General features: G+C 46.1%; 1 protein-coding gene across 2 annotated transcripts in view; it reads left to right on the top strand.

The window, feature by feature from the left end:
• Window positions 1-24,527, top strand: part of MNT (MAX network transcriptional repressor) — a 69,977-nt gene extending 45,450 nt beyond the window's left edge. For both annotated transcript variants that reach the window (XM_065418082.1, XM_065418081.1), the window contains 2 exons: window positions 20,348-20,540; window positions 23,056-24,527. In XM_065418082.1, the coding sequence (XP_065274154.1) occupies window positions 20,348-20,540; window positions 23,056-23,771 (909 nt within the window). In that variant the 3' untranslated portion in view covers window positions 23,772-24,527. The remainder of the gene's footprint in view (window positions 1-20,347; window positions 20,541-23,055) is intronic.
• Window positions 24,528-25,892: the final 1,365 nt, after the last annotated feature.

Below are 25,892 nucleotides of genomic sequence, written 5' to 3'. Positions count from 1 at the left end.
CTCTCTATATAACCCGATTTGTGTCACCAGAAATTCTCAAGGCATTTATACCCTTGTAAATTGCCGTTAATTAGTTATTAATCTATTAAATTACTAGCAGACAGTTACAGGAAAACAACAATTACTGCCTATTGCATTGCACCAGAGTGATACAGAGCTTAATCCTTGTTATTCAATGGACTGTAGTCACAGATGTGAATTACAATATTCGCTGGATATGATTAATAAATTACAAAATAATAAATGAGAGGGATTCTGCAACTTTTTAATGACCACCAGCAGAAACCTGTAGAGATGTGCGACCCACCCTCCCCCCGGTGTCATATTAACATTGGTGTTATGTACTACTGACACCGATATAACATATTTTGGAGGAAATGGAAATATGGGCTGGATTTCGAGAGACTAGCAACTTGAAATCTTGTCGTTTTCCAAAGATGAGTTAAATGTAGTTTTTGGTTCTACATCTGCCCCTGATTCCCCCTGCCAGCTTTTGAGGCCTTTACCAGCATGCTCCTCTGTTCTATAGTTATGTTTTTTTTCTCCCCTGTTGCTATGGGAAAGACCCACACAAGCAACAGGGGAAAACTGGCTTGCCATCTTGAGAAAAAAAATGAAACTGTTTATACAGTTTGGGGAAATAACACTTTTCTTTGATCTCTTTCAGTTACAGTGATTTGGAGTGTCATCTGTAACATTGGTAGGTTAAAAAAATTCAGACAGAAGTTTGATTAAGTTGAGAGCGTCCCTTTAATCTTAGCATCGAATTATTCTTTTTCCTAATAACAACACTGTGGCCCTGAAAGGTAATCCAGTGGCCTACAGCAGTGATTCTCAAAATTTTGTACTGGTGACCCCTTTCAAATAGCAAGCCCTGAGTGCGACCCCCCCCCCTTATACATTAATAACACTTTTTAATATATTTAACACCATTATAAATGCTGGAAGCGAAGCGGGGTTTGGGGTGGAGGCTGTCAGCTCGCGACCCCCCATGTAATAACCTCACAACCCCCTGAGGGGTCCCGACCCCCAGTTTGAGAACCCCTGGCCTACAGAGTTCCAAGTGCAGCTCACAGATGCTAATAGTGAGGGCATCCTGCAGAGACTACAGCTTCCATCATGCCATGATCCATCTTGATCCAAATAGCTGGGCTGCTCCGCTCACGATAAAGTACCGCAGGCTTGAAAAGGGAATGCAGATGCCATCTGACTTATTATTTTATACAAGTTAGGTGCCCTCTGTTGAGCAACATTTTGACTCCCTTGATATAGTTCCATCTTGAGGATCCAGTTCCTAACATTTAAGCTCTACCCTCCTTGTGGTGTCACCTGAATCCTCCGTTAGCCTTAGAAAGACTGGCCTTTACTTTGCTCATCTTCCCAAAAGCCAGAGATATTTTTATTTAACTGGAAAGTGCAATTTAAAAAATATATATCTACATTAAATTTTCCAGAGAAAACTCTTCCCCAGCAAAGATGCATCATTTATTTGTGTCTAACTTGTGTGTTTCTAGGTAACTGAATATTCTTGTTAATCCTAGTGCATTGTCCTTAATTAGGTGACCCAGCACCCTCAGAAGGTCTGGCTGTCAGCTGCTGTTAAGAGATTAGTCACTAGGAAGCTCTGGTATTGATCACTGCAACAGTGTATTTTCCCCTGCAAATTGCTACACTGGGAGACAAAGGAATCTGATGGGTCTTATTCTGTATTTTTGTCCCTGATGCTGCAGGGCACAAGAATGATCCTGTGATCTGGGTGCTTTGTTGGTATCTCTCAGTCAATCTGCACTTTTGGTTTTAGGTAAGATTTTCAAGGGCGCCCGAGTGATTGAGGAGCCTAAGTTCTGTTGAATTGGAGTGGGACTTAGGCGTATAAGTTTCTGAGGTCATGTCTACATTACAAACTGTGGTCGACGCAAGTTACATCCGCGTACAGCCACCAGAATTCGTATATCACTTGAGTGCATGTACACGTGTGTCAGCGCTGCACGTGCTCACCAAGAGTGCTTGCATCATTGGAAAGTTACTTTTGAAAATGGCTCCAAAGTCACTTAAGTGCTTTTAAAATTTTTACCCTTTGTTCTTTCTCCCTCCTCCCCCCACATAATTGTAGCATCTAAAAAAACTGTCAGTTTGCATTATGGAATCACAGGAAAACATTTTAGGTACACAAAGGTCAGTGAAAATGATAGCAAAGCAAGAAACCATAACCTGTGATGCTACCGTGCACATAAAACATAGTTCCATTATTCTTGAGCACTGACATTAGCTTTATCCTCAGAAAAATGTGATTTTTTTCAACGTATTCTGCACTTGAATAATGCTCTAATAATACATTCATAGGAGAAGCTGCAGAATGCTGATCAGCTAAGAATTATGAAAACTTTCATAATAGGAATGAGCCATAAATGAAACAGAATTTTAATTAAAATATTCCGTAGGAAATTCCCTGCAGTGCTTTGCTCTTTAGACTTAAGATAATATATATATTGTGATTCAGGATTCATTATCATCGGTAGTTTGGCGCCTCTCTCACTCTCCACTTGAAAATCTAAGAGTGCCTTACATACTATGGATTAAGTCTCACCCCATTTTCCTCAATTTACAGATAGGGAAACTGAGGCACAGACATTGCATGACTTGTCCCGTCACCCATTGAGTCATTCATTGACTGAGCTGGGAATAGAACCCAGGTTTCCTGACTCCCATTTCCGTACTTTACACGCGGTAGCATTAAAATTTAAGCAATGCTTGGGCATTGCCTTTGCTCACAACGCCCAGGACGGCCTTGCCTCTCCCTTCCAGCAGAACGAGATGACTCAGAGTCCAACTTCCCGCATTCCCAGTAGCTTGCAAACACAAAGGCAAACCCATACACTCTAGAGGCTATCTTGGCTCCATATTTCTTCGCCAGGGTGTACTAATTTGAATCCGTGTCGGAGGCACCTTCTCCTCCTTGTCTTTATTTCCCCCATGACGTGTACTAGCATCAGCCATCATCTAACTTTTTGGCATCTTCTGCACTTGCTCTCCCTGTGCTACGGTTTTCTTTCCTCCGTCCAGTTTTATTCTCTGTCTCACTGGGACAGTCTCAACTGTTTTACTCCTTCTCCACAGATTCCCTGGGATGGGACCAGATTGCTCAGAGCTCTAGTACAGCTGACACGAACTGTGGGCTGTTAGACTTTATTTTGTTGGTAGTAGGGGCGAGTTGTGCAGTATTGCTACCTAAGATAGGGCTGGCCCCGTTGTGAGTTACCTTGTTTGCTTTCTGTTCTGGGAGAGGAGGAAAGTTCCTGATGGGATCAACTGATTATGAGGTGCCAAAACTGCATGTGGTAGACGTGTCACCCGTTACAATTATATTATGCAAGTAGGGAGAGGAGTGAAACAGCTAATGTGTGTTTGTTCCTCCCACCCCATAAACTTTGGGGACATTCGGGTCTCAGAACCTCATTGTTGGCATTTATCAGTGGGCTGAACCAAAACACCAGATACAGGAACCTAGGCATTGCCAGACTGAATCAGACTCAAAGTCCACTGTCACCACCAGATGCTTCAGAGAAAGGTATACGAAACCTATAGCAGGTAGATGCAGAATAATCTATCCCCACGTTATGTTTCATCCTGACGATCTGTAATAGTCAGAGATTAGCTTAAGCGCTGAAGCATGAGGTTTAATATCCCATCCAAAATTTTTGTTACCTGAACATCAGTTTGGCTGTGGGTTTTGCAGGATCCAGCTCTGACGGTGAGAAGAAAGGCTTTTGTTTAGCTGCTTTTTGCTTCTCCTCCCTTGGTGATTAAATCTATTTCATTCAGAGAACCACGTTGGCCATCAAAGGCAGCCTGGATCCTGGCTCATACAGGTACTGGGGCAAGGACTATCTTTTTGTTATGTATGTGCACAGCTCCTGGCACAATGGGGCTTTGGGTGAAAACACAATCTAAATAATAAATATAAAAGTTTCCCTTCCACCACCACTGCTCTCCTCTGCCCCCCTTGGCCCCTCTAGCTTGGGAAGCACTCTGTATAGATAGATAAGTAGATCTGTTCCATCAAACTAAAAAGAATAGGAGTGACTGTGCCAAAATGTATTTAATCACCAGCTTGAGTCTCCTTACTGAAATGGTCCTCTGGCCACTTGTAGAAAGGGCAGCGCTGTTCCTGCAGCAGGGGAGTTGCTCACTTCCTGAAAACACCATGCTGGCTACATATGTGCAATCATACCCTAGAATATAGCAAACCTCTTTGGTTACCATCCCCATCCAGTGTGTTAAGGGAAAACTAGGTGACGAGGCCACTAACAAATGACAGATTCAGGTCTGTATGATCCATATATAGACCTGTGCCCCTCTTACCCATAGTCAGACTGCAGCTCATGTAGCCTTCTTGAAAGAATGTGAAAGGTAGCTGGCAGATTGTCTATTTGTATGTAATACAGTAACCCTGACGGATACAGGGATTGGTGATAGAGCGAGGGGTAGGTTGGGATGGTTGACCAGGCTCTTCTTTTGTTTTATTCCTTTGGACATACATTTTGTTGGCCAACACTGGGTCAGACCAATGGTCCATCTAGCCCAGCATCCTGTCTTCCGACAGTGGCCAATGCCAGGTGCTCCAGAGGGAATGAACAGAACAGGTAATCATCAAGTGATCCATCCCCTGTCGCCCATTCCCAGCTTATGTGAGTTTTAGTGCTTGTATAAAAAGCTGGCTTGACAGCCCAGGAACCTGAAGTCCCCAAATGGACAGTGGCAGCACAAGCTTACCCCATCAGCGTGGCTCAACCCCGTCCAGGAGGGGCGAGAGGAGCGTTCGGTCTCTGGAGCTCTGTCAGTCCTTGATGTCTCTGCCCAGGCTGGCAGCAAACAGGGGCACTTAGCGCTAGTTGGGGTGGTTTGTGTAATATAGACCCTTATCCGCCAGGAGCAGGGACCATCACAGTCATTCTCCAGAGGCCACCAAACAGCCATCAGGTGGCACTCATGTGCAGTGACTCCCAAATGAAAACTGATCAGGGACCAGAGCCATAGATTTTTGCCTTTCCTTAGAGGTGATGGCATTTTAGCACCCAATCAAAAGCAGGTGGAAATGAATGTAAATCTGTATTAACTTTGTTGGGCTTTGGCTCCGGCCCTTAATGAGCTCATAATCTGCCTGGAGAGAACGTAGATGCCAGTCTTCTCTGAGTCAGAACTGCCACTGAAACCAGCAAGGAATTTGCTATGGTACAAATTGCTGGGTGTAGGTCTGTGTGGTTGATTTTAATTGTACGCACATGCGTGTGTGTGTGTGTGTGTGTGTTTCCCTAAGCATTGAAATCTGCAGCAGCAAAGAGGTTACTTGGACAGTTCTTTTTCTTTGCATGATAATGATATTGTGGTGCAGAGACACGTATTTTCCTTTCTGTAGCAGGAGGCTAAAGAAGCAGGAACTTTCACTGCTGCCACGGCAAGATTTCATCTATAAAAGCCAGCTGAATGAAACAGTTGCTATAGAAACCCTAGTTTTTGTTCCCTTGGAAACCAGCTGGGGGTTTCACACATGCAGAGTATTAAATACAACTCGTACCTCTGCTGCTGGGCCTGATCCTGCCAAGTGCTGAGCGCTGTACTGTGCAGTCCTGGGGATTTCATTGACTATCGGGCCTGAGTCTGCTCCTGTTGACGTCAGTGGGAATTGGGCCATTGACTTCAGTAATAGCAGTAGGCCTTTGTTTGAGGACTAAGAACATGATATTATAACCCTGGACTCAGATAATTAGTCTTTATTAACATGAGCAATCCCAGCTAGGTAAAGGCAGCAACTAGTGTGACCGAGAACTTAGAGAACAAGCCCTTAGTTTTCATGCTCTTCTTACTCAGGGAAAATCCCACACCTATGGAGAAGTCCTGTAGAGACAGCGGTTCTCAACCAAGGGTCTGGGACCCCCTAGGGGGCCGCGAGCAGGTTTCAGGGGGTCTGCCAAGCAGTGCCAGTGTTAGACTTGCTGGGGCCCAGGGCAGAGAGCCGAAGCCTCACCACATAGGGCTGAAGGCCGGGGCCCAGCGCCCCACCACCTGGGGCTGAAGCCAAAGCCTGAGCAATGTAGCTTCGTGGGGGCCCCTGTGGCAGGGGGCCCCAGGCAATTGCCCTGGCTTTTATATGCAGAAAACCAGTTGTTGTGGCACAGGTAGGCCATGGAGTTTTTATAGCATGTTGGGGGTGGACCTCGGAAAGAAAAAGGTTGAGAACCCCTGCCGTAGAATGTAGTAGGGGTGATTTGTATAGAACTGCAACAGGGTTCTGTAGAAACGATTCTAAACAGCTATAGAACTTAATAGAGGATTTAGCAAGATTCAGACAGAGATTAGGCATTTGTATGGATAACAAAAATATCCAGAGTTGTTATATTAATTCTGAAGTAGTGCAAAAATATAAAAGTTTATGCTCTTAATCCCTAGAGTTAGGTTTGTGGGGGACTTATTCTAGTGCTTCCTATAGGGTAGGTGTTTTTGCACCTACACCTGAAGCATCTGGTTCTGGCCACTGTTGCCAGACTGGAATTGCTTCCAGTTCCTATGAGAATGAGATTTCTTTCTGTAGGCTTTTGGTTATTTTCAATCATCCTGTCAAATTCTACAGCGGGGATAGAAGTCTCTATTCAGTGCTGTGCAAAGAAACCTACAGAACTGATCATTTTCTGTTAAACTGTGTAGCAATTTGCCTTGTAGGGTTGATTTCACTGGGGAGTTTCTTTGAGTAAAAACCGAGTAAGAAAGTCACGTTTTGGCGTGGTGGCACAACTCTCATTAGTAAGGACTGCAAAATCGGGCTCTAAATTACAAGTCATTTCACGATCGCTCTGCTGATGGGGCATTCTGAATTGTCTGATGCCTAGTAATGTAGCACCACAGCCAAAACGTGCTCTTGGAAAAGCTCGTGACTGGAAGTGTGTTTTTAAATTGCTGATATAATGTATGTAAGGGAAGCGTTTTATTAACACCTTTTAAACTTCCTGGATGCCAAGTATTATTGCTAGTGTTATTCTGGAGGTGAAACGCAGAGGAAGTGCCTGGGTCTTATTTTCATCCGGACCTAAGAAAGTTAATCACAGCTAGCTATAAAATGGAAATATTTGTAGAGTGACAAAAGGCTGTTGCTGTGGACTGACAACAGCAGTTTGTTTCTGGTGTTTTTACCAAATGGTGGCAGGCGAGATGCATACAAGGACCCAATGGCGTAGCTAGAAGTGGAAATTTGGGTGGGTCCCGACTTTCGGGTGGACGGGCAATGACAGACTGAGCTAGCTTAGCTTCTCCCCCGACGCCACACCCGCTGCCTAGCCCTGGTGCCCCCAGATGCAGGGCTTCACCTGCCGACCTGGGCACGCGCATGGGGCGGCTCAGAAAATGGCAAAGCAGAGCGTAGCTTTCTGAAGGGCGGGTGCATAGCTCCATCCTGGGTTTCAGGTGCCCAGATGACGCTCTGGATGCTAAGTGGGTCGGCCATGGCCCACCCGTGGCTGTGTCCCCGCAGGGACCATATTAGCAGCCTGGAAACACTGAGAAGAAGGAACGCGAAGGGACGATTCATTACGACTGGTGTTGCATTGTGCATTTGCTGCTGTGAATGTTGTGCTTTTTTGGTTTAATAATCCATATGGGGGAAGGCTGCCCTGAACCTGCCTGTTGCATGTCAAGGAAGCAAATCTGATTCTTGTGGGGGGCGTGAAAACCCACAGACACGTTCAGGTCCTAATTTGGTGGACGTCCATTTAAATAAAATACAAAAGGGTCCAATTCTCGTTGTGCGTTGTGTCGTCATTTACAGCTGTGCACAGTGGCTGTAATGTGCTACCAATGCAGGATTCTCCGCTGATACCGGCAGTAGCATTTTACACCCTCTTTGCACAGGGGTCAATGATGGCACAACGCAGTAGGGAATAATCTCAAAGCGTTAGGAGCCAATCGTTCCAGCCCTTTGTCACACAGATCGAGCAAAACACTTAAGCACATGCTGAACTTTAAGTATACAAATGTCCCAATGGGACTACTCATCCACAAAGTTAAGCACGTGCTTAAATGCATTACTGTATCAGGGCCTGCGTGTGCATATCTCGTTCCGAATACAGCCTTGCTCTCCAAAAAGCATGTTCATATCTTTTTACCTTGTGGGGGATGGAAAACGCTTCTGCCCCCAAAGGGGGGAATTCAGGAAGGAATTCAGGCTCTTACTGTCCTGTTCATGTGTGTCATAGCTCAGCTTCTGCTCTCTGTTAACTTCTCATGCAGCTTAGGGTTTAATTTAGCAGCTGTGGAGGTTCTCAGTGAAATTGGCTCCACTGTTTCTCATCAGAGCCACCAGCCCACATGCAAAAATCCCCAAATGTCAAAAGGCATGGATGCTTTTTGGTAAACAACATGAAAATCCTGGAATCCGTGACTCCCACAGCAGCAGTGTTGGGGCCAGTGTCTGTTATCTCTATCAGTGCGGTACTGTGGCTGAGATTTTTATATGCACAAAAGTCAAGAAATTCAAAGTTATGGTTGTCACGGCAACCCCTTAACACTGTAGAGTAACAGTTGCCTTGGCAACCAGTCCTTTCAATTTCCTGACATGTTGGGGGGGAAAATTGCAGTCATAATTTTGCATGAACATAAGGACAGGGGTTTTCATGGAAATTCTTTGCTTAGAAAACAGAAGCCTCCAGAGGTGGTGCATTTGTGGAGCTGGCTAAAATCAGATTGCACCCTGTGCTACTGTCTGGTTGCAGCTTCACATCTAGGCTCTCGCTACCCTACTGAGTGTGCATATCTAAAACTGGTAACATGGGTGTCTGGGATAAAAATAACCCCCACCAAACGTACTGGTCCCATTAGGTGCTTTCTTCTAGGTAGCATGATCTGATCTCAGCTTTCCTTTGAGGTACAGAACCTCTGAACCACAAATTTTGAGTTGAACACGAGCTCTGAGAAGTGCCCATTTGAATACAGTGATGCTAACGATCACCTCCAAACCAGAGTCACCCTCCCAAACAGCCAATAAAATCTCAGTCTGCACTTCCTCCAAGTTAGCTCACACGATCATGCATCCATCTCTTAGAACGGCCAGAATAACAGTAGCCCCTTGGGTTGCTACTAACAGATTTTGCTGCATGATAGTATTGATTGCCTGTGTATTAGTTTACATTTCCAACATAAATTGATCCTCCCAACAGTCTCTGAGGTAGGGAAGTATCCATTTTTCAGGTAGAGAAACAGAGTAACAAACAATTTAAGTGATTTGCCCAAGGCCGAGAGAAGGAATCAGTGGCTGAACCAAGATTAAGTTTAGGACTTTTTGGCTGTGAATTAACATGCTTAACCCACTAGTCCCTGCTGCTTTCTCTGACAAACATAAATGCGTTAAGTGGCATGGCTGGATAGCTGTCCAGGGTGCATAATGAGTATGGAGCAGTCAATGTAAAGCTCGGATAGTCGGCCTTAACTGGCTTACACTGTTTGAATATACAGATCTCCAGGTACATATATCTGAAGTATTTCAGTGCATTAATTTGAATACATTAGTTGCACGTTCGATGCTGCATGTGTTCTGTGATACAAGCTTTGAACACTTACAACTTTTCTCGGACATGGGCAAGGTTTTCGTCCTCATCAAAGCCGAAGTGCGCTGCGACTTTGAAGTTAGTCTGAGCCTGAAAACCACATGTGGGCAATTGGATATCTGGTGAAAAATGCTTCGTTCTTTTATTTTTTCATGCTTCAATAGCTCAAAGCCAGTCAAATTAATTTAAGTGAAAATCTCAATCACCTCTTTCCCAATATTCACCAGGAGAAATTCTAGCCAAAAGGATCTTTTTTGGGTGGAAAATGAGTAAACCTGAAAAAGAAGCGCATTCTAAATGCCTAAGTATAGTGTCAGTGTTGCAATGGTATAATACAAGCCTTTGTTTTTTTACACTGCCAAAGTGATCACTAACCTTGGACTCCTGCAGTACCATCACAATTGTCCTTGATCATGTATCATCTCTGTAAGAGCTTGTTCTGTCACTCTGGAGGAGGGGAGCACTAGAGATGAAAAATGAATCTCCTGATGATCTAGTGCAGTTGGGTTCTTTTTGAGCTTCGTGGTAGAGGGAAAGAATTCTTGGCCAACTGAGAGTAGTTGAGAGTTTGCTGTTTTAAAATGATCTATATTGGTGTTTCAACCTGCTCTGAGAGGTTTCTGTTTTAAAACACCAGAACTCCCTGTGTCCTAGTGATTAGTTTCCCACACTGCCATGCAAGCTACCTGCGTTTGATTTCCATTCATGGTTTCTGACTCCTTTCGTGCATTCTTCCCTTATGGAGGAGTGACTGCCTCCATGTTGCTCAGCAGCGAATGATTGGATATATAGATGGGCTTCCTTCCAGTCCTCTGCTGGAGGGATGGTGCAGGACAGTAGGGAGGTGCTCAGAGGACACATCAAAGGAAAAATCAACTATATACCGTCTGCCAGATCATCCCTTGCTCAGTAAAAGGGCCATGGGAAGATATCACTAAATGGTTCTTCTTGTGGAGAAGCTGGTTCTTCTTTCCAAACTGTTTCTTGGGAGAATCAGCAGGAGTCCGGCTGTCTATAACATTTAATGGCTGATTTGTGGTTTTAAATCCCCCCCTCTCTCACACACACACTCCCCCGCTCCGCCCCCCCCCACACATGTGCTCTCAAAATAAGACAATACTCATTGGTTTCAGAAAGCTTGAGAGAAACACACACACACACACACACACATACACACACACACACACACACACACACCCCTTTTGTTTATGGATCTTCTACTTCCCAGCTTCCCTTTAAATTGGAAGCCATCTACCAGGGAGAAAGAGAGAGATGGAGGTGTGGTCTGAGCACAGGACTGGGAGACTGGACTCTGGAATTCTAATCCTAGCTCTGGCGCTGTCACTTAGCCTCTTTGCCTCAGTTTCCCCATCTATAAAATGAGAATGAGAATGCTAATGAACTACCTTACGAAAGCTTGGGGAGGGTTCAACAGTTAATACTTGCAGAGCACTTGGGGGAGGCCGAGTACTGTGCGGAGTATTATTATTAGGTATGTTTGTGAGCTCACCCGCTGGGTAGTACAAAAGTTCCTTTGTTATGGTATTTCATTCCATACACAAGCTGAAACCCGCTATGTTTTGCTGAGGGGAGAGAAGAACTGCAGAGGGCAAGCAGTCTCCTGTGAACACAGTCAGGCCGGACAATTATCTGATGAGAGGGGATCAGATGAGACTGTGCAAAGTGCACGTCTCCACTTCAGGACAGGAAGCTCCTAATGGGACTATATCCTGATGGAAACCGCAAGGCAGCCAGGAAGGAGGAAGTGTTCCTTCATAAAGGACGTTGCTCTAAGCAAAGGATTTTCATTTGAACATTCAGGCTCGGAGACCCGGGCCAAACTTGGGGAACATGCATCTCTCCATATCTTGGCAGACAATTTAATCTTAGGAGCCCCTGAAAACTCCTTCCCGGAGTCTTAGCTTTGTCTTCTCTGACAGTTTCCATTCGGAGTGACAGCTAGGGAAAGTGGGTCAGATTGCAGTTAAAGACCTGCCACTGTCCCAGATACACGTGCAGCCGCTTTAACAAAATATCAGACCTAGAAAGAGAAGAATTTGGGGTATTCGTATTAATTCCTTTATCAAAACGTCATTCCTTGTAAATTTTGCTCTGCATCTGGTATTTTTTTCCCTGCCTGGTCTAGTCTTGTTTTCTAAGTCTGTTGCAGAACCAGCAGACAAGATCAGGTGAGATGGGAGAATATATATAATTGGATCCTATCTTTAAAAATATGCATTTGCTGTAGGGGATGACTATTGTTTGTGTTGCAGTAGTAGCTGGAGGCTAGGTCCCATTGTGAGAGGCATGATAATAAGAATTCTTCTTTTAGCAACATTGTGCTGGGGGACCGGGAGGGCTGTTGGAAGATGTTTTGCATGGCTGAGGGTGCATAGGTAAGAAGATCCAGAAGAGATGGGGTTTGGATATCCCTGTGCCCTTCCAGGTGAATTATCTGGCAACCCAGTGTCTGACATGGGTGGGTGTTGAGAATGCTCAGCTATGGACAGGCAGATGCTTTGTCTAAAATGACCTCTAGCTGATGCTAAATGAATCAGGACGAAATTCACCTCTGACCTACTTAAGCCCTACGGTGTGGGAGATGCAAGCACAGCAAGACCTTTGCAATTGCTGCGTCCTGCAAGCAGGACTCTGCATTGGCAGTGCCTGGACCAGACAGGGAATGCTCTTGAGTCAGCTTTTCGCCTGGCGGGCCCTCGCTGCACACTAAAGCCGATTCCGTGCCCTCGGAGCAGAAACTCCTGAGGAGAGAGGGTGTCCGCAGTGCCCACGCTTCCAGCTGGAGGTGAATCCATTGTGCTGTACAGGGATCAGCTGGGGCCCAGAGGTTTCATGTCCACCCCCAGCTCTGTCTCTGGTGAATGCAACTCCAGTGTCTGATTTTTTATTTTTTTTTAAATGCTGTAGCAATAAGTGCGCAGGGGCTGGGTGGTGCGAAGCGGGCTGAGTTTGTGTTTGTAAAGGGCAAGGAGAGCCTCGGCTGGGTGGGACTAAAGCAAAGGGGAAGATCCTGACCGTACTGATTGATGAATAAGAACGCCTTGTGTGACATTAGGCTACACAGCTGCGGTGGTTGCGAAATGCATCTTGACACGTGCAGCCTCTTAGGAGCTTACGGTGTTAGAGAGAGCTCTCCAGCAGTCCTGCTTATCTCAGTGCACTCGGAGTAGGGTGACCAGACAGCAGATGTGAAAAATCGGGACGGGGTGGGGGTAATAGGAGCCTATATAAGAAAAAGACCCAAAAATCAGGACTGTCCCTATAAAATCGGGACATCTGGTCACCCTAGCTTGGAGAGCTTCCTCTTGGAGAGCCCCGTGCATGTACGTGCCTGCACCAGTGTCAGGAGAGCTGTTTGCACAAGCCCTACAAGGAATGTGTAGCTACAGTGAGTGGCTGTTGTGAGCTGGCACCCGGGCAAGTCATTTCCCAGCAGAGGGAGGAGCTCAGGCTGCTGACATGTGGAGCTCTGCTTCTAAGGGGGGCGGAGGTGGCGGTGGATGAGAAGAGGAAGGGATGGGCCTGGAGCATTGCCATGCAGACAGCCTGTTTTCCAAGGGGCGGTCCCAGAGCCATGTGAGCGATGGGGGAGTGGATTACTGAGCAAGCATCAGCACGCGATCTCTGACCTCGACAGCTAGGAGAGTGTCTAGTCACTGTTGCTAGGGGGCCGCTTTCCTTTTGGTAATTAAATGTGTGTAGCTAATTAAACCCAAGTAGCTGCGCTGCCTCACCTGGCGTCGCACTCGTCTGTTGCCTGGATTCTTCGCTTGCTCGCAGGAAACAAAATCCGAGTCGGGATTCTGGTGACGTACGAGATACGGGTTCAGAGACTGCGGAATGATTTTCGAAAGCTACGCGGCTCTGTGTTCTCCTTTCACTCCCCACGCCATGTGGAGAATCACGTGGGGATGTCTTTGGAGGGAGATTGTGTGTGGAGAGCGGTAGCAGGTCTTGTGTGTGCACATGGGTTTATGAGGATTTTATTGGCAGGCTTTTTCCTTTTCATTTCTCCCTTGCTTACATTGCAAAGTGACAACACCTACTCAGCTCACGTGGGGGCTGTTCCAGTGTAGGAATCTGAGAATAGGATCGTGTGTCTTCCCCCAGTCTCCTCCGCTACTTTAGAAATCGGAACCCAGCTACCTTGTATTGTGTTGTAATGTACCCGCCACAGCCCGATGAGAAGCTGCAGAATAATGGGTTTTAAAAGAACCCTATGGATTTTAAGCCACTGCAGCCTTGCATGGATTTAAACTAGGTCTCCTAAGATTAGAGATCAGAGCTGTAATACAGTCAAGAGCTCTGACCCCTATATTCCCCATTTAGAGTAGCCATAGAACAGCTGATTTGCCTGCATTTTATTGTCCCAGTGCCTGCCATTGCTGCTATAAGATGTCAGCGATTTCCATTATATACCTCTGGGATTAGGGGGTATTCTAGTATAATTTGCCTGTTTAAAAAAAATGAAAACATTCTCCCCTTGGAGTGAAAATATTAACTTGTAAAAGATGATTTACACTGGACTAAATCCAGCTGTGGCATAAAGTGAGGGCAGTCCCATTTAAATCCATTCCCCCCCTTATGCCAAAGCTGAATTTGGCCAGTTAGTATAAATTAGTTGGGTTCAGTTTTAGGATAGTTGCTTTGTTTGCTTTAGAGGGGAAAAAAGAGACCAGTAATTTCTGTGGTTCACTAATATAGTTTTGACTCAGCTTTTCTGTAAGAAGGAAGCAGGGGCCACCCCAGTTCGTTGTTTTTGTATCTAACAAATTAAGAGCCCCATCTTAATCTAGAGCAGGGGTCTCAAACACAAGGCCCGCAGAGCTGTTCCCTGCGGCCCGACAAGCTCCCCGCGCCCCCCCCCCCCCGAGTTATTTTATGTGGCAGCTAAGCTCCCTGCTCGCTGCTCCCCAGTGTTTGGGGCCAGGTCTCTCCCCCGGCCCCGCCTGCCACCCCCACGCGTCTCCCCCGAGTGTCCCCCGGGCTCACTTGCTGCCCCCTCACTGCCAGGAGCCTGCAGCTCATGTGGACTCCACTCCGCTCTGCCGGCTTCCGGCATTACCCTGCTGCCCCAGGGTCCTAGTGCCCTCCTCCACTATGGCCAGGGCAGGTTGTCCTTCCCTTCTGCCCTAGTTCTGAGCCTCTCCAATGCCCCAAGCCTCTCCAATGCCCCAAACCCCTCATCCCCAGCCCCACAGCCCTCACCCCTGCATCCCCTCCTATCCCCAAACTCCATCCCAGAGCCTGCACCCCTCCACCCCCTGCCCCAGCCCGGAGCCTGCACCCAGCACCCAAACTCCATCCCAGAGCCTGCACCCCAGACCGCCTCCCCCACCCAAACTCCCTCCCAGAGCCTTAGGCAGGTAGGGGTGGAGTTTGGGGGAGGGCAGGTTCTGGGCACCACCAAAATTTCTACGAACCTGCCACCCCTGGAAGAGGCAGAGCAGGGGTGGAGTGGTGGTGCACCCAGTGCAGTGGGGGGGCTTTAACAGAAGTAAATCTAACTAAGTGCGTGTTTTGTCCTTTGAGTGAGGTGCATTACTGTTGGTGGCGCTTAGCACTTTCCAGGAGGGAGGGGAGAGGAGCCGGGAGCCGTGGGCTCAGGGGAGGAGGTGGAGAAGAGACGGGGCAGGGGCGGGGCCTCATGGAAGGGGTGGAGTGGGGGCGGAGCTGGGGACAGCGAGGGGGCGTGTCAGTGATGCGGCCCTGGGGCCAATGCACTAGTCCTCATGTAGCCCTCGTGGTCATTTGAGTTTGAGACCCCTGATCTAGAGTCAAGCAAGCACTGAGGGTTTCCCAAATAAGTCTTGAGTCAGTTGACTTTCGGGATTGTTAAAGTGTATGGGGCTGAATCCTGTTGGGAGACACACTGGTAGAACTGGGGTCTCGGTGCCTGTATTCTGAAGATCATGGGGCTGATTCTGCACGAGGAAGATCAGTGGAAGTTTTGTCTTAGACTTCAGTGAGTTCTGGATGTGAGTGGGGAGAAACAGTCACAATGAGCTATGTGAAAATCTCTTTGGGTAACATTTTCAAAAGCCCCTGAGTGACTTAGACTTCTAAGTTCCTGTCTCTTTTGAAAGTGGGATTTCTGCTCCTGGGGCCTTGAAAATGGGACTTGGGCACTTTTGCAGATTTTACTCATTACCTCTCTTTCGGGCTCATAATTGAAGCCCAAGGGGCTTAAGGCCTCTCCTTATTCACAGCCAGCACTGACGTCGAATGCAGTTGTAATTAGACACCTAGAGCTGAAAGGGTCTGTACCCCATTAGGGTCTGTACCCCTGTGCCTCACTGCTGGCTTAAGGCTTCAGAAAATGGAAACATCTGTCAAGATCAGCTATTGTTTTCTTTCTTTCTTTCTTTCTTTCTTTCTTTCTTTCTTTCTTTCTTTCTTTCTTTCTTTCTTTCTTTCTTTCTTTCTTTCTTTCTTTCTTTCTTTCTAAATTGGTCACTATCTGATGCATTGACTTTACATGTATAGTCCACTGTAATAAAACTAGGTTCCACAGTGGTGCTTTGTTTGCTATGCCTTTGTGTACTAGGAAGACTTCATTGACACTGCATCATTTTCCTTCTCTGGTGATCAATATATTGAAGGGTTTCAATACTCTGTTAGTGGGTGCTAGCAGAAAAGGACAGCATATGTTTTCTTTCTTACTTGACTTCAGTTTTTCCCTGTGATGCAAGGTATTGCTGGCTTTTATCCATCCCTCCTCTATTAGTAGCTCTTTTTCAGGCTGTGTTGCTCTTCAGAATGCCCCTGTCACCCTCCGAATAGGAAACGCAATCTGCCATCCTGTTTGGAGATATTTTGATACATTAATGTTTTAGGGCCTGGCATAAAGCCGGAACAAGTGAGCTCGACGGATGTGTTGGGATGGGAAGAGTTTACTTGCCCGTCCCAAGCCACAGAGCATCCGTGGAGCTGTTTCACTATGACAACCCTGTCCGCGGCCCTTCCCCAGGTTTTGAGCAGCAGATCACTGTAGTTACAGATTCATTGGCCACATCCCTTCAGTGGCCAAACCACAGATCTCAGGCCGTCTCCTGCACAGCGGTGCCCATTCCACCTCCTTTGCACCCATTCCGGAGCCCTGCTTCTTAATTTGATCAGGAATCGAGGAGAGGTGAACTGAGGCTGAAGTCAGGAACCGAGAGTAACTCCTATTGCGCTGAAGGCAGGTTACAGCACAGAAGAAGCAAGGGACGCCCTCCGACTGGGATAGAGGAGAGGAGTGGAAGGAGTATTCCAGCTCATGCTGCTGCTTTGGCGGAACGCCCCTGCTAGGGCTCTGAACTGCCTCCTTTGCTGCTTCATCCGCGTATGTTTCCTACATTTTGTATGTGCTCTGCATCCGTGATTCATTTGCCGATGTCCTTAAGAGAGCCTCTTTCCATGTCAGCGTTTGCCACGCACGTACAGTCAGAGTGTTCTGGCAGGGAGCTTAGGAAGTCAGCGGGGTGGAAGCACGGTGCTGGGAAGGGTCTGACTTTCACATTCCACAGGAATCAGATTCGTTTCTTGGGTCTTAATTTCTGAGTTTTGTTCGGGGCAGGGGGGCGGGGGTGGCGGAATGTAGAGTGAAGTGTCTGGTTTGTTTGAAAGAAAAACATTTAATGAACTTAGACTCGTTCAAGAGTCCGGGTTATTTTTGCATAGAGCTAAAGTGGTTTTATGGGAGAAAACATGTATACGATTATTTTTCTTCTTGTTTCCATTTATAATCATTCCTCCTCCTCCCTTCCCGCCACAGGCTACAACCCTCACAGATCAAATCTGAGATTTAGATAATGGAGAATGCAAACTACTCGGAGTTTTCAGCAGTGATTGTGCCTTGCATTCTAATGGGTCCCAAACTGTGCACATGGAGAATTCACTTAAATGCAGCCATGTCTGGGAGACAGAGCTGCATTCAGATGAGTAAAGAAGCCACAGAGCACTTCAGGGAGGGGAAAATGTGGATGCGGGGCAAACCCTTTCTCTTATGAAAAGTGGAGTGGGATCTTTAGTATTCATTGAGACCAGATGTGATCTTGATTTTTTTTAAGGCCTCATCTGAAAGACCCTATATGGGGTATGCTCCATGGAATATGAAATCTCTGCCTTGGAAGGATTGAGTTTATCCTGCTGCGATTTGGATCTGTCGTTTCTGGGAGTCTAGGTATTTGAAAACTGAGAGCAGAATTTGAACCACTGTGTCCTTGAAGCAAAGACCTTCCATATGAGACCCCTGACCGGGCAGGTCGAAGTGTCTGATTGACCCATATATTCTAGTGTCTCTTCTATAATCTCCTCTCTCACCTTGCTGCTGTCATCTCTTCTGTTGATCCATCCAAAGCAGAACATGGACCAGAGAAAGATGGAGTTCCAGCGGGTGTGACTTACACAGCAGAGTCTAATTACTTGACAAATCAGTGCTCTGGCTGTAAATCATTTCACTGTAGAATGCTTAGGACCTGATCCTGAGAGGCGCTGAGCACTCAAAGCTCCCACTGGAGTTAAAGGGAGTTGTAGGTGCTCAGCACTTCTCTGGATCAGGCCATTAGAGAGCCCATTTTCCAACCATTAAACAGGGATGAGTTTCAGGAAGCCTGCTCTGTTTCCTAGTTGATTTGGATCACCTGCTACTAGAATCAGCCACTAAGGACTTTTCTCCATCTCTCATGCACATTGCAGAGTTTGCCAGGTGGATTATGGGATGTTTTCACATTGCTGTGAAGCATTCAGCAGGACCCACTGCCAGAGACATGGTGCTGACCTTGGCAGACTATAAATTCACTCTAATGTGGCAAATCTTACATTTCGAAGAGCACGGCTTCATGAGCTTTGCAGCCAACTGTTACTGTTTGTCAAGGAGGGGAGGAAGCAGTACTGAGAAGTTTCTTGCACAATAAATTATTGTGTTGTGTGCTTCTCCTTATTACGTCACCTGGCCCAGTGCCACCTATTCTAGATGGCAATTAACACGATTCCCACAAGTTTTGGTTGACAAATCCAGTACGTTTTGTGATCTAACTGTATACAGAAACAAAAGCATCAGCAAACAAATGGCAGGTGAGATTATTATAATGTGGGCCACAATTTGCCTTGGCTGCTTCAACATAGATTATGCTGCTCTGTTACTTGGTGCTGTGGTCCTAAAGTAAGGGACCGATCTTGCAAAGTCATGAATGGTCAATGCATCTCATGACTGGGACCTACATTTTCAGCGGGACATTGCACTTTGAGGTGAGAACAGTGGTCACTGTGTTTTTCGGTAACGAATTAAGCAGTCCCTTTCTGGGTATGTAAAGGCTAAACAGATCATAGCTCTGTATAGATATCAAGTTCTGGGTCAAGATTTTCAACAGTGATTAGTTGTTGTTGGGTTTTGTGTGTGTTTGTTTTTGGTGCCCAACATCAGACAGCTTAGAGGGGGAAGCTCAGCACTTTCTGAGAATCAGAAGGCATCTTAGATTGAGCACCCAAAAACTGAAGGACATGAAATCGCTAGTCACTTTTGAAGATTTCAGTGATAATAAGGTACGCTGCAGAAATACATTCTGCTTAAACAGAAACAGAAAGAAAGTCAGTGGAAGGATCTCTCTCTCTCCCCCTCCTTCCCTCCCTTTTTTAGGTAAAATCCTCTTGTTGGGGTATTTTTGTTTGTTTGTTGTTCTTGGATTTTTTGGCCTGATTGGTTGATAAGCTTGCTTGTTACAAGTCTTATGGGGGTGTTTTGGTTTGGTTTTTATGGAGGGGGCATGTTGGTAGCTGGGGATGTTAATGAAGGGGCGTTGTCCTTGCTGTGGTGGAAAAGGTTTTTCAAGGAGGAAGGTTTTGCAGCTTTTTCTAAAGACGGTTCGACTCTGTAGTCTCCTGTGTCCTTTGGAAGTTCGTTCCATGGCTTGCTCCCTTCAACTGAGAATGCTTTGCCCCCATGTCTCAGACACTGCGTCATGGATTTTGTGATCTGCATTGTCCCAGAGAGCCACAACTGCCTTGACAGTTCAGAGATCAAAATTAGGCCTTTAATGTAGCTGGGGCTTATTCCTAGCCTAGTATTTTGCAATTTGAGGGGAGGTAGGCCACAGTTGCCGCCGTTTATTTTGATGTAAGGCTATTAAGACTTTCCAAAGGAGAAATGATTATTGGCACTATTAAACCACACACACCCCTTATTTACGGAGACCAGTGGCTATACTGGGCTAAATTCAGACTTAATGCAAGCAGGTGCAGTTCTACTGGTGTCTATGGCGTTGCTTAGGGTTACTTATATACTTAGAGTTTACTTATATCTGATTTGATTTTGGCCCATTAATCATTTCATTTTTGGTGCTGTGCTCAGACACTGGGATCAGCACTATTCCTATTATGGGGGAGATTCCGTAGGATCGACCAAGTAGAGCGTTCTGTTTTTTATGGTTGTCACCAGCCCTCTCCCTTACTGTGAGGATTTAGAAGGTGTAGCCTTGATTGGAAACCAGTGATAAAGTGAAGACAACTGGTAGAAACTAGGAATGAGCAACAGGGGATGGATCACTTGATGATTACCTGTTCTGTTCATTCCCTCTGGGGCACCTGGCATTGGCCATTGTCGGAAGACAGGATACTGGGCTAGATCGACCTTTGGTCTGACCCACGATGTTCGTTCTTATGTTCTACTGGCAAAGGCAATGGGCGTGTCCTGGTTACAGTGGGTCACATTTTTATTTGTATTTCTTCCATTGCTTTCTTCATCCTGTCCTTAGACTTTAAAGAGAAAGGAGAAGGAATATGAACACGAGATGGAGCGGCTGGCAAGGGAGAAGATCGCTACCCAGCAGCGACTGGCCGAACTGAAGAACGAGTTGAGCCAGTGGATGGACATCCTGGAAATTGACAGGATTATTCGACAGACAGTTCAGCCAGAGGATGACCAGGCATCTACCTCGACTGCATCAGGTACCGTTAGCTTCTCTGTTATTGCTGTGGTATTGCCTGGTGCTAGTTTGACCTTGAAACCATGTGAAACAACCTGAGTTTCTTCTCAGTTTCATCCCAGACCTATGAATGTGGTGCTAAGCGATGGAATCTCCTTTCAGGGTCATTAAGACTTTTGACTAAACCAGCCCATGTTTTGGTTTTGGAACAGAACGTGGAAGTGGACACGTTTCAGCTGGTGAAAAGCTCCATTTTAACCTGGTCCACACTAGCTGAAATATTCTTCCCAGCACAGTTTAACACTATTAGCCAAATGGCTTTCACAGCCAGGTAGCTGCATCGACCCTGCCTTTCTAAGGACCATTGCTGCATCCGACCAAGTGAACAATGTTTTCCAAATGCTGCTGGAGGATTCAAGTATGGTTGTGCGACATGCTTATGTGTTACAGAATAGTATGTGTTTGCAAACCCTGCTACCCAGTTTTAAATTGTGCTAAGTGCACTAGGTATTTCAGGCCTCTCCTGGCGGAATCTGGAGATGGATTGAATGGGATTTTTTCATGCCCATTAACAGGTGGGTAATCATCAAAAGTTGAGCTGTAATAATACATCCAATCCTGAAATCAGGCTTCAAGCAGAGTGGCCTGGTGATACGAACACAGAATTGGGAACCAGATGACCTGAGTTCTAGTCACGCCAGTTTGGCCCAGTTTTTTGTCCTCCATTTTTGGGTGCCCAGGTTCACAGCCCAATGCTTGATTATCAGAGTGCGGAGCGCTGGAAGCTCTTGCCGACTTCCTCTGGAGCTGTGGGTGCTTGGCACTTCTGGAAATCAGGCACAAAGTGTCTTGGGTTCGGCATCCGAAATCAGAGAGCTCTTCTGTAAAAGTTGTCCTTAGCCTTTCACATGGGGGGAGATCATTCTTATCCACCTCCATAAAGCACAGTGATGGTCTTGCAGGAGAGGTTCTATGTACGTACAAAGTGTTATTATTTGCAAGGGCTGTTTTGCCCACTAAAAAATCTGCATGTTGGACCTCCTACATTGTAAGACTCAGCTCCCCACATTCAAAACCCAGTTGTAATCTAATGCCAGCGCGCATTCCTGCTTGTCAGAACTGAGCGACTATAAAGCAACAGGTGTATTTGCACTGAAATCTCAGAGGTTTTTCTGCCATGTAGAGAAGGGCACTGAATGGAGGAGGAAGTCACCAGTGCATTTGAACAGTTTAATGAGCCTTAACGTTTGAAAAGGACCCACGATGAAAAGTAAATGGTTGTTAATGGAGGCAAAACCTTTTCACACACATCTGCCCTGTAACGAGTTTATCAGTAAGAGAGGAGGGGCCATGCTTTTGGCTTGACTTGTGATCTGCCATATGAAGAATAGACAGTTCAAGGACATGCTTTGGCCGAGGTTAGCACTCTGTGACCATTTGTATCAATTCCTTCAATCAGTAATGGAATCCCCCTGTGAAACTACAGGCAGTTGATACAGCAGCAGCTGGAAAGGGAAAACCTGAGTTTAGCAGTTCGGTCCAGGTTCTTGTACTGTGCCCATCCCCATGGTGTCTGAGCACCAACAGACTCAGAATTTAGGCGGATGGAAATGTGAAATGATGTCAGCCCTCTCTTGAGTTGCCATCTGCACGGAAGGATCTCTTAAAGGGTTGGGAAGAGGGAAAGGTCTTCCCTTGTTCTCCCAAGCCACCGTGTCTTTCAAGATATGTAATTGCCACTGCATTGCTGGCTTTAGAACGAGCAATGCAAAGTATCACACTCAAGGTCCCGGTCTCACTGGGGTCCCCACAATGACTAACTGACTCAGCAGTTCACTGGCTGGACCAATCTCCCTTTTCCATAGCCAGAGGGTAAGGCAACTAGCTGCTATATTTCCCCATCTCAGCTTCCTTCCTGATCTGAGAGCAGAAAGAGAGGTGCAAACGGATGAAATGACTTGGCGGAAAGTAAAAAGAAGAGTCCCAATGAGCAAGGTCTCTCTACGACAAGAAAACTCCCCGGGTTAGGATTTGGCCTAGTCCTGTAACCCTTGGGTGTGCAGACTTCCATCTGTTTCCCATGCAGCCTTTTTTTATAACCTCCCCTGTGCACCTGTGAAGCTGAGACAGAATTCACCCCTTGTAAAGAGAGGACTGAGGACTGTCCCTGCCGCCATCACAGGAGGCAACTCTCACTGTCTGATTTCTCTCCCCCTGCCTGGCATCTTCAGGGCGCCACACTCAATTGGGGTGTCTCACTTTCTAAGGCGGGCTTTGCCCTGCTGTGAGAATCCCCCTCTTGGCAATCTACTGGGAGTGGGAGTAGGGAGAAGTTGGCTGCAAGGGTTGGTCGAGCCTGTGTTCAAAGGAAGACGTTGAACCTGACTGTGGTTGGGCTTCCTTCATGCTATAGAGTGATAACTCTGTCCTACAGTTATAATCGGTTCCTCCCTTCGTGCCCTGGAGATGAGGCTGGATAATCAGGCTCATCCTCTGCTGTTCTGTTTACCCCACTTTCTTCCTTTCATTTTTTCCAGAGGGCGAAGACAACATTGACGAAGACATGGAAGACGACAGGCCCGTGAACTCATTACCAAAACTAACCCAGCGCCAGCACCCCGAGCTACTGAAGGCTGTCCCTCCGAATGCTGCTTCCCACCACCCTGCAGTCTTGCCTCAGCACCTGCCTCTGCATCAGAAACAAACCCCACCCCACGCGCCGCCGCCCCTCCAGACCCAGGCACTGGTCCAGCCGCAGGCGATCGTCCCCGCACAGACTCACATCGTGGCGGCTTCGACGGTGCAATCGACTGTTATCGCCCACACCGCCACCACCCATGCGTCGGTCATCCAGACTGTCAACCACGTGATTCAGGGTCCGCAGACCAAGCACATCGCTCACATAGCACCTTCCACGTCCAGCCCCATGCAACTCACCACTGCTGCTCAGCCTATCGGCCACATCACTGTGCACCCGGCAACCATAAATCACATGACCCACCTCGGCCAGCAGTTACCCATTTATCCTCAGCCTGTGGCCGTCAGCCAACCGGTTGTGAGCCACATCGCTCACACGATTTCTCACCAGCAAGTGAATGGAACCACAAACCTAGGCCAGCAAGCGGTGATGGCCAAACCTGCTGTAGGAACCCAAGTTGTCCACCATCAACAGTTAGTTGGGCAAACAGTGCTAAACCCGGTAACTATGGTCACCATGCCATCATTCCCTGTGAGCACGCTGAAGCTGGCCTAGAACAGGAAGCCCACTGGCAAAGTCTTTGGCAGGCCACCTTTCCTGAAACTCCATACATTCCAACCACGTCCGATTCCAAGGGAGAACAGTGCAGGAACTCTGTGAACAGGGGCAGAGTGACACACCTAAGGTTGGGACTGCCAAGTCCATCCTTAATCTTTTAATAACCAACCTGGAAGTGGTAATGAGAAACGGGGGCTTCTCGGCACTTGAATTTCGCTAATCAGAGAAAACTTTAATGACAGTTGTTCATAGTGATTTTTTTTCCTTTTACGTGTAATCAGTGAAATATGAATATGATGTTCTTAAGACTTTAATTTTTCCCTTTCATGTGTTGCTTCTTTGTAGAATAAAAAAGGCTGATCTCTTTATTGAGACATTGCGTAGAATGGGGAAAAAATCATAGAAGTCTATATTTATATGTATATGTATCTGCCCAAAGCTACATATATATAAATAAATATAACAGCGGAGAAGGCCTTTGGCAAGGTTGATTGTTTGCAGGATTATTAGACAACTTAAATGTTAATTTTTGGAGGAAGAAAGCAGAGTGTCCTCTTTAAAAAAAGAAACTTTAAAGACAGATGGTTTAGTGGACCAGGGTACAAATATTTGATGACAAATTAAAAAAAAACATGTTAAAGGTATTTCCCTTCAGTATATTACATTTCAGTAAACCATCTGAAATCACTGTGACTTGTTATGGCATTTAAAGGAAATTCTCTGTCCTGTTTAATAAAAGGAAAAAGAATACACAACCGGACTTCATTTGTTGGAATTTCATAAATGGCTCAATTTTTACAGCTTTGTCAAAAGAAAATTTCATATTTGTTATTTTCATGGTTTAAAAATATGTTTTGTTTTGGGGTTGTTGTTGTTTTTTTCTAACGCAATAATTGATTTCACAGAACTCTCTGTGCACGGCTCTATCTATTTCAAGATTCCTCACCCCAGTCCCGTTCCCTAAAAGGATTTTGTCAGAGGCAGTTATTTAGAACTAGTGGCTTTGCAATATATTTCGCCAGTTGGGTGGAATGGAACCTGGGACGAGAAAGCTGCCAAAAATGAGGTTGATTTGTGGTGTTTTTTTCCTGAACGTGACCACGTTTTAGTGCAGGATAGTGAACGGATTAGAAAATGGATAAATATGCATGTGAAATGCTCCAAGGGGCAAGAGCTTTTAAAAAAAATCAAATGAAATGGAATTTAATTTTGTATAGGATAACCGTATATTCCAGTAAATCAGTATATAGAACCTGACAGTGTGTCTTACAAAATACAGTGAAATCTGACTAAAGAGCAACCCCCTTCTTATCTGAAGTGACTACTTTAAAGCATCCCAAGGTTTCTGGTACAATTTTGTTCCATCTTTTGTGGTGGCGGAACCAGATCCCACTGAAGTCAGTGGCAAAATTCCTATTGACTTCAGTGAGACACAGATTTTCTACAGGTACTTGCCATTCTCTTCAGTGATTGCTTAAGACATGTTTAATTATCCGTTGTTTGAATCTTCTGTTCCTTGTCCCACTTCCCATGTCGTACTATTGCTAATGTTCTCCTTTTTCTTCTTTATTGATCTGTAATCCTGATGCAGGCAAAACTCCCACTGCAGCGAGGGGAAGTTTTGCACGTGTCAGGACCAGGGGATGGTGGTCCCTATGTCAATATCTGTCCTTTCTTATCATGTTACTGTCTGGAAATGGCTAGTAGCGGGAGTAAAGGTGCAATTAACTCAACCTCCTTTGGAAGTGACACCAACCCAGACCAGGATGTAAGGTGTGTGTTGACTAGTCAAGTGATCGGATACCTTCACCACCCTAGCCACTTAATGTGCAAATTTATTTCTGAGTTGAGATCTTCTCTAGGAAATGGATCCTTTTGACCGTATTTGTCCAAAACTCCCATTCACTTCAATGGGATTTTCACCAGAGTAAGGACTGCAGGATTTGACTCTCTGGCATCATCAGAGTCAGATCGTTACTATAGGGTTGCTTAAGTTTAACTTGAAAATCTACCCCTGCACCACACTACAATTGGAACTGTTAGAAGGCGTGGTTGCTGCTAGCAGAGGTCTAACACAGTTTCCCTTGCCCGTGTAGACAAGGATATTTCTCCTAAGAA

This window comes from Emys orbicularis, chromosome 17 (assembly GCF_028017835.1).
Source record: "Emys orbicularis isolate rEmyOrb1 chromosome 17, rEmyOrb1.hap1, whole genome shotgun sequence".
Taxonomy (NCBI): domain Eukaryota; kingdom Metazoa; phylum Chordata; order Testudines; family Emydidae; genus Emys; species Emys orbicularis.
The sequence above is the reverse complement of the archived record's forward strand: the minus strand, read 5'-3'. Positions and strand labels throughout refer to the sequence as shown.